The sequence below is a fragment of the Bubalus bubalis genome, chromosome 9, assembly GCF_019923935.1.
Source record: "Bubalus bubalis isolate 160015118507 breed Murrah chromosome 9, NDDB_SH_1, whole genome shotgun sequence".
NCBI classification, from domain to species: domain Eukaryota; kingdom Metazoa; phylum Chordata; class Mammalia; order Artiodactyla; family Bovidae; genus Bubalus; species Bubalus bubalis.
In genome coordinates, this window is record NC_059165.1 from 69,745,345 (window position 1) to 69,755,195 (window position 9,851).

General features: G+C 36.3%; 1 protein-coding gene across 1 annotated transcript; it reads right to left on the reverse strand.

The window, feature by feature from the left end:
* Window positions 1-336: 336 nt before the first annotated feature.
* LOC102390047 (olfactory receptor 2W3-like) lies at window positions 337-1,305 on the reverse strand. The gene has a single exon (XM_006070006.3). The coding sequence runs from the start codon at window positions 1,282-1,284 to the stop codon at window positions 337-339; it is 948 nt and encodes a 315-aa protein (XP_006070068.2). The 5' UTR covers window positions 1,285-1,305.
* Window positions 1,306-9,851: the final 8,546 nt, after the last annotated feature.

Here is a 9,851-nt window from a genome sequence, read left to right on the forward strand (position 1 = left end):
AATGACAACCCACTCCAGTATTCTTGCCTGGGAAATCCATGGACAGAAGAGCCTGGTGGACTACAGTCCACAGGGTTGCAAAAAGTCAGACATGACTTTGCCACTGAACAACAACAGGGATCAATAGACCTTACTCTGGAGAAGTATTGGTTTTGAATTATTTGAATATCAGAACTGGTATACTTAATGATTTGCACAAAGAGTAGGAATGTGTTACAGAGTCTGAAGAATTCTGCCAAAACTCTGACAGATGGTGGTAATGAAAAATAATAATTAAACATCCAAAGTTTTTTAAGAACAAAACATTTAAAAGGGAATTCCTAACATTGTCTTTTATTATGATTTCTTTCTTAAACTGAGATTTACCAAAGTCAATCTTCTCAGTGCCCCCTTCACCTCTTTGTTTCTGAGGGTGTAGATCAGAGGATTCAGGAGCGGGGTGACAATGTTGTAGAAGAGGGTGAGGAACTTGCCTTGGTCCTTGGAGGAGCTGGCTCCTGGTTGCATGTACATGTAAATAATATTTCCATAGAAAAGTGAGACCACTGTGAGATGGGAGCCACAGGTGTTAAAGGCTTTGTGCCTCCCAGAGGATGACTGAATACTTAGTACAGCCCTCACAATGTAGCCATAGGAGATCAGGATAAACACTAAGGGCGACAGCACAATACCTATTGCAAGAATAAAGGCAATGCCTTCAACGGCAGCTGTATTGACACAGGCCATCCGAATTAGGGCAGGCATCTCACACAGGAAGTGGTCTACCTTCTGGTACCCACAGCGGGGTAACCACAGAGTCATTGGAGACATGATCAAAGAGTTGGCCACCCCACAGCCCCAAGCAAGGGACACTAAACCCAAGCATAACTGTGGATTCATGATCACCATGTAGTGCAGAGGCTTGCAGACTGCAACAAACCGGTCATATGCCATGACTGCCAGGAGTAGACATTCCACACCACCCAGACCCAGGAATAGGAAGAGCTGGATGGCACAGCCTGTGTAGCTGATGGTCTTGTCGTGTCCATTTAGGTTATACAGAAGCTGAGGGATGGAGCTGGTAGTAAAACTAAGGTCCAGGAAGGAGAGATGGGCGAGGAAGAAGTACATGGGAGTGTGGAGGTGAGGATCTAGCTGAGACACCAGGATGATGGTGGTGTTGCCCACAAGCGTCAGGAGATATGCGATCAAGATAACCACAAAGAGGATTCTCTCCAGATGGGGCCGATCAGAAAATCCCAAAAGGATGAAATTTCCCTGGGTGCTTTCATTGGTTACATCCATCTCTACTGCAACTCAGCAAAACTGGAAAAAAAAAAAAAAAAATGTACAGCCTCTAACTGTTCTGTATGCCTATCATGCTAATAAAATTTGAAACTTTTAGTGAAAATATGTGACCATAGCTTAAAAGTTTAAAAATAAACAGAAAAATTACATAAAAATTTTATAATCTGGCTATAGGAAAACTACTTAAAGCAAAACACAAAACATGAATATCATTTAAGAAAATAAGTTTTAGTGAAAATTTAAAATAGAATAATTTTTAAAGAGAATAAAAGAATAGAGAAAATAGAATATGCTGAGGAAATTTTCCTATAAAAATTAAATATGAAAATCTTATAAATCTTTGAGAAAATAATTTTTAAAATTTAGAATTTGTATATTCTTCCTTTAGATTCTGAGGTAGCTGTACCATGATACATATAAAGAAAAAATTGCTCATTTGTACAATACCTTACCCTGGAGAGAAAGTTGGGGTGTCATTCTAAGATTAAATTTACTTCTTTTCCTTTTCTGTGAATAAATTCCCTGAATGTTTCTGAAGCTGGTTGGAAGTGGTTGATAGCTATTGGCATTCATTAATCCTGATAAAGTTCAACTTCTCTGAAATTACTCCCCAAAATCTCAGACTTGATAGAACATTTTGGGGTCTCTTGTCTCTATGGTTTTTAAATACCTGGGCCAGATGTTATTTATCCACCTCTTAGATGCCACCACAGATGATGACTTCAGTTGTCCTCTATGATCAATAGAGCTTAGAAACAATGCATTACTTAGTTATATCCATATCCCATACTTTACACAGGAGAAGGCAATGGCACCCCACTCCAGTACTCTTGCCTGGAAAATCCCATGGACGGAGGAGCCTGGTAGGCTGCAGTTCATGGGGTCGCTAAGAGTCGGACACCACTGAGCGACTTCACTCTCACTTTTCACTTTCATGCATTGGAGAAGGAAATGGCAACCCACTCCAGTGTTCTTGCCTGGAGAATCCCAGGGACGGGGGAGTCTGGTGGGCTGCCGTCTATGGGGTCACACAGAGTCGGACACAACTGAAGTGACTTAGCATAGCATAGCATACTTTACACAGGTTAATATAGCACCTTGTGAATGTAGCTCTTTTGAATTATTTCCACTCTCTCCTCCAGATCCATTTATGAAATATGTAGAAAATTACATCCAGGTTCATCCTACAATTCCAGTACCTGGATATTTGACTTGTATTCAGTAAAAGAAGGCTTCCTTTGTGGCTCAGTTGGTAAGGAATCCGCCTGCAATGTGGGAGACCTGGGTTCAATCCCTGGCATGGGAAGATCCCCTGGAGAAGAGAATGACTACACACTCCAGTATTCTGGCCTGAAGAATTCCATGGACTATCCATTTGGTCGCAAAGAGTCGAACACAACTGAGTGACTTTCACTTCACTTCACTCAGTAGGAGAACCACAATGATTCACATTTTAATTAGCTATTGTAATAGTTACTGAATTCCTAATGGATCTGGAGAAAAGATTATTTTTAAATCTGGATTTTCAATACTTGGAAAAGTTACAATTTCTTTATCTGGTTTATTACTGCCAGGAAAATTTTTCACTCTTTTGGCAAGATTCAGCCTTCCTCTATGAAGGTTCTATCATTCTTTATTTGCAGTATTTTTCTTATCTTTCTCTTCTGATAGTTTGTATATATATATATATACATCCCCACATACTTATTTTCTTCTTAAGATACCCTCTGTTCATGTATATAGGCATTTATTTCACCAAACCTTGCATTATTCCTACCTTTTGATTATGATTATATTTTTATGGACCTCTTAGGATTAATTTATTATTCTCTTTCTTGCATTGCTATTGAACACTTACATAAGAGATGTATAATAAATAATACTAAATTGATTCAACTTAGAACAAAGTCACTTTATGCCCGTAAACTCTCTACCTAATTCTTTGGACTAAATTCTGTGTCATACTTATCTTTATACATACAATATCAAAAAATGCCATATTTCACTGCCATTCTTAGAACACAATTAGCTCGGTGGCAGTGCAGAAGTGGGTTCCTAGTGCCTGCTGTCATATCAAATAAAAACTTTGGACATTCATTCATATTCAATTTTAAATCTTTACCACCTCAACTTTTGATTTTTCTATATATGCCTATCCTACTACAGCTGATTAAATCATCTTGTTTTGGGCTTAAATTGGATGATGGGATGGTTTTCTACTGTTATTATCTGCTTCTTGGTCTGTTTTTTTCCCCCCTCTCGTTTCTTCTCGCTTGCCATATCTTTCTATTTTCTCCCTGTATCTCTACATATATATTTACTTCATTTAGTTCAGACTTTTTTTTTTCCTTCAGGACATTTTTATTTGAATAACTTACTGTAGTTCACAATCATCTTTACTTTTTGGGTCAAGGATATGAATATATTTTATCTATTTTATTTTGTATGCCCTTACCTATAACTGCCTGTTATTTTATTCAAAATTTATTTTCTGTGGGATATCTATTAGAGAACTCTAATATAATTTAAGCATTTGATTTTGTATAGTTTTGTGGTCCATTTAACTTTGAATTTGCTAATATGTGGCATGTGTTCATCTCCAATGTGCCCTAGCATCATTTAACCTCTGAACCAGCAGGGAAGCCCCTAAGAATAGAGCTGATTCTTCTTTAGCCCTTTGTATATCTACATTCTCTGGAAGACAAAAAAAAAAAAAAATACTAATTAGCAATTTAATGAACAAACTAAGAAATGAAAAAAGGTCAGAGGAAATAAGACATGAAAACTCTTACTCATTCTTTTAGTGGCATGTTGCCAAGCACAAAGTCAAAGAAACTAATGTTGTCTGAGTACAAAAGTAAAAGAGACAGATAGTCTAATTCCAGCAAAACACTCTACTCTCTAATTTCTGTCTGTCCTTTGTCCTCTTCCTCTTGTGCCCAGGGAAGGTCCAGCCTGAAGCTGGTGGGCTGTGGTGACTCCCTCCAGTGTCATAAACAAAGGGAGTAATCCATGTGAGAGAGGAAAATGGGGAATCTCTCCTAAACTTGGTCCTTTCCTAGTTAACACCAAAGGACCTCAACTGCCCTGAAGAGGGGGTTTTTATGGAGATGACAAGGCAAGGGTATTCTCTCTGGACAGGAAGCCTGGATGACAGTGCAGAGAGGATCTAGAACAATAGGGACCTTTATGCTCTGGGGCATTTCAAAGCCCCATGAACCATTAGTGTGTAAATTGGAAGGTTGAGAGGCAGAAATCACAGGGGAAGTCTGTTGTGCTTTGGTATAACTACATTTTTTTTTTCTCACTCTGAAACAGAAAATAAGCAAAACTGAAGATTTTTTTATTTTATTTTTTCCCTTCTTTTTTAAATAGGAAATGTCCTTATAACATACTTTTAGCTAAAAATACAAAATTAACTCATAATTTTATAAAAGATAATGAATCATTTAATTTTCCTCTTTTTTCCAAGAAATGTTTTACTATCCTAGTCAAGCAAGACATAAGCATCTGCCTATAAGAAGATACAGCACAGTATTGTCTCATTTCTGTACTTTCTTATCACAGTAGGATTAGGGTTCAAATGAAACCTGAGACTCTTCCATAGAGCAGTTAATGGGGAATGACATAGCAGTCTGTGTTCATAGATTGTGGTAAAGAATATGACTTGTTGGTTTTAATGTTTTCTGTATTTGAAAAGGGAGTGTCAGCACATATGCATTAATACTTTAGCTCCAAAAGTTCATTGGGTAAATTTGAACTAACGATCTATCCTGTTGTGCAGTAACTTCTTTGTGCAAATATCTTCCTGGTTCTCTTATAGAGTTTGTGAAAATAGGAGATTAAAGGAATTTGTTAACATGATATCAATTTGGTAACAGTGCATCAATCATCCAAATAATTTCATGAAAATGAAATCATCATACAAAGAGTTTCTTGAGTAACATTTAACCAAATAAATCACTTAAAATCTTCCATTTGTTAATCTTTTGCTTTCAAGAAAATAAAATATATCTTTGCTTCATTTCTTCTCTTGGTACAAAACATAAGGTTTATTAGGAGCTGTGAAGCACACAGGAAATATAGTAGTTGCCTGATAGACACAGAAGCAATTTAATGAATTTAATGAGTCCCAGTGGTGAAAATTCTTCTGCCCAGGAAACTCTTTGCCCAAGAGACTCTGCACATGTTTAATTCTAAGCTTGCCTTGAACGCTTTGTCTCAGAATGCATGGTCTTAATTCACTCTCCCTATACAGGTTCACATGTAGCACTCTCTGTCTCTTTAGCTGTGGGATGAACTTCCTACACTGACACAACATAAACTGATTAGAACCTACTAGGTCCAAGATGGTAGAAGAGATGACTTCCACTAGACCCTGAGTTTCAGTTTACACTCATTGTATACACATCAGCAAGCTAAATGGCTCATCCATACACACCATGACAATTCTGAGGCTGATCATCAAAGATCAAAAATGGTTAGTTACCCAATTCCTGTAAACTTCTGGCCCTTCCCTAAAATAGTTGGAGTCCCACTCATTAGCTTATAAAATTACCCAGCTCATAAAAACAAACAAAACCATATTTTGAGGCTGCTTTCACCTTCTGAGATGGCTTAGTCAGTCTGTGGAGTGTTTATCTCTAGACAAATCCACTTCCTACCTATCACTTTTGTCTCTCACTGAATTCTTTCCATGATGAGACACCACAAGCCTTAAGTCCTGAAACCAGATGTGTGATCTCAGTTGGAAGACCGTGGGCTTTGGGCTTTGGTGTCATTGGTTCAAGTCTCAGTCAGAGTTCATGGTTTCCCAGGCATCTTGCATAGCAACCTAGAGACATCCGTGTCTGGTTGGAGATTCTGAACTGATCATCTCCTTCTGGTACAAGACTGACAACTGTCACCTCAAATGCCCATCTTTACATGTTGTATTGAATCTGCAGTCTTCTGTGGCCCATATCTTCTTCCTTCATTGTTTGCTCTTTGTTTTTAGAGAAATATTGTGCTCTAAACAGTTTTCTGGAGCATTTAAATTTTTGAGAAGCTAAATATCTTTGTTTTAGCTTTTTACATGAAGGATATTTTGGTTAGCTATAACATTACATTAGGGAAATTCTCAATTTTACTTCAGTTCATTATTAAGAAGTTTAAAACTATTCTACTTTCTGGTACTTTTTTACCTCTGTAAAAGCTTATGACTCTATTATTTATCTTGAGCATACCAAATAGCAAATATTGTCATCCACTGGCCTAAGAAGTCTCAGGAAGCACTTTAATGTGAACTTACATGACTTTCAGAAATCACAACTTTGGAAATGTTCTTGATTTAGTGCATTGATAGTCTTTCTTCCATTTCCTCTGTTCTCTAGCTGTAGAAGTGCTATTACTCAGTGTTGGGTCTGCTACACTAATTTTCTGTTTTTCCTCTTTTATGTCTTATTTTTACTCTTTTGTGTTTTTATTTTACCATTTCCTCACTTTGGTCATCTAACATTTCTATTGATTTTCTAAAACTGTTTATCATATTTTAAGTAGAAATAATATATTTTAGCTTTGTCAAGGAATATTTCTGTAGATCTTATATTTGTTGCAGTTTATATCTTCTTTTATATTTCTTGAAAGTAATTCCTCTAAGGTTAATTCTTCTTCCTGATCTGTTTATATTTCTTCCATGTTTCATAATTTTGTTTGTTCTGTTTATATTTTTCATGAAAAGGAATCTCCTCGCATACCTCATGATCCTTCTTTGTTCATACAAATGAGTGTCATTCAATGGAAGTTCTAAGAAGAGGCAAAATATTTTTAAAAATCAGTGAATATATGTATCAAATGAAGATAATGCTTTTCTGTGAGAAATCTAAATTACTATGGCCTTTGGCTCTCTTCTTTTGAACTGGTCAACTTCTATGTAGAGAAAATTCCAACTGCTTCTCCAAGGAGTATTAGAATGACTGCCAGAATAATGAAACAAATGGGACTAAATTGCTCTATAATTCTGTATGAGAATGATTACATACACTTCTGTTGTCAGTTTGGTCATCTGTCTGTGGATGCAATTGACATAACCTCTGGTTCAAAGCTTCTAAAAAGAAGCTTTGAATTCCCACAAAATACTGTCAATCACCTAAATCTGAATCTTTATATGAATTTTCCAAAATTAAAATAATGAAAATGAAATCAGTTAAAGTTAACCAAATTTTATGTCATCATATAAATAAACATCTTAAAGTAACAAGGTCAACTTTGGGGACCACATTGGGACTGAAGGTCAGTAATAAAAAACAGCAAACAGAAACATGTTATGGGCTACAGAGTTTGTGATTGAGTTCAGTACTCCAAATTCTAAGATAGCCCTTAAAATCCCATGTCCCAGTACAGTGGTCCTCCAACCTTTTTGGCACCAAGAACTGGTTTTGTGAAGACAATTTTTCCATGGGTGGGGGTGAGGAGGGAGTGAAGGGGATGGTTCAGGCAGTAATGTGAGCCATGGGGAGTGATGGAGAGCTGCAGATGAAGTATCCTTCACTGGCCCACTGCTCACCTCCTGCTACACTAGACAATACTGGTCCACAGCCTGGGGGTGGGAAACTTCTGTCTTAGTATACTCATTTTCTTTATTTAATGTAATGATGACTTATCTTCCTCATGATTGCATGTGTGCTAAGTCGCTTCAGTTGTGTCTGACTCTGTGAGACCCTTCAGACTGTAGCCTGCCAGGCTTCTCTGTCCATGAGATTCTCTAGGCAAGAATACTGGAGTGGGCTTCCATTTCCTCTTCCAGGGGATCTTCCTGACCCAGGGATCAAACCCAAGTCTCTTACATCACCTTCATTGGCAGGCAGGTTCTTTATCACTAGCGCCACTTAAGTTATGTCAAAAGAGATTTTTGATTTAATTCAACCTTAGTTCTCCTATTAAGTTGAATTTGCATTTTATATATATATATATATAGCCACAAATATATATAAATTTATAAGATCAGTCTTATAAATAAAACATTTTTTTAATTTAAACACTAGTTGGCTAGGACATACAAAACCTTAATACTGTGTTTTATTTTATTTTTATTTATTTATTTTTAAATTTTATTTTATTTTATTTTATTTTTTAACTTTACAGTATTGTATTGGTTTTGCCATATATCAACATGAATCCGCCACAGGTATACATATGTTACCCATCCTGAACCCTCCTCCCCTTCCCTCCCCGTACCATCCCTCTGGGTCGTCCCAGTGCACCAGCCTCAAGCATCCAGTATTGTGCATCGAACCTGGACCAGTGACTTGTTTCATATATGATATTATACATGTTTCAATGCCATTCTCCCAAATCATCCCGCCCTCTCCCTCTCCCACAGAGTCCAAAAGACTGTTCTATACATCAGTGTTGTTTTAAATAACTGGTTATAACCATATCAAACAGGTAAAGGACTATAGACTGCCTGTAATCTGGTTGGGCATTCCCCACTAAATATAACACTATTGACCAGTCAAATCAATAAGACTTGATTTCACATTATATGTATAAACCTCATCACACATTTCAACTTATCCAGAATACTAGTTTCCTAAGTTTAGCATAACCACAGAATTCATAACATTTGGATTGTCATAACATTTTAAAATATCTGACTTTTATCTCCTTTGTAAAAAGCTAAGTGATTTTATTCATTGGTGTCTTCTTTTTCCTTTTAAGTTAATAGACTCAGATATACATTTATCTTTCAAGATATTTGTTTTATTTTTAAACTATCTTATAAGATACTGAATTTTCTAAGAGTATTTTAAAATGAAATACAGTCTTTGGTAGGAAAAAATATACTTTAAAAAAAAGGTATATATAATTTATATCACATCTTCCAAGGTTATCTAATTCTAGTCTTTTACTTTTTGAACTATTTTAGAACTTTGTCAATGCAATCAAATATCTTTCACCAGTAAAGTTAAAATTGGTCAAATAAGCAATTTATTGGTTAAACTTTTACCTTAGCATAAAAAAATTGATATTTTACTTATTTTATCTCTAGCTTCTCTTCCTTCCATGGTGGCTCAGAGATAAAGAACCCATCTGTCAATGAAAGAGATGTGAATTTGATCCCTGGATCAGGAAGATTCCCTGGAGAAGGGAATGGCAAACTAATCCAGTATTTTTGCCCTGAAAATTCCATGAACAGATGAGGCTGGAGGGCTACAGTCCCTGGGGTCGCAAAAGAGTCGGACATAACTCAGCAACTGAACAACAAAATCTCTTTCTTAACCAATACAATATTGTAAAGTAATTAACCTCCAATTAAAATAAATAAATGTATATTTAAAGAAAAAAACCTCTTTCTTCATCCCAGTTATACTATTCAAGCCCTAAAGTCTGACATACAGAGTGAAGTAAGTCAGAAACAGAAAAAGCAAATATCATATAGTAATTCATATATATATATACATAAAATTTAGAAAAATGGTACAGATGAACCTATTTCCAGGGCAGGAATAGAGATGCAGACACAGAGAACTTGTAGACACAGTGGAGAAAGGGGAGCGTGAGATGAATTGGGAGAGTAGCACTGA

Excerpts from the sequence above, each read along its gene's own strand:
- LOC102390047 (XM_006070006.3), bottom strand. The coding sequence starts at position 1,284 with ATGGATGTAACCAATGAAAGCACCCAGGGAAATTTCATCCTTTTGGGA.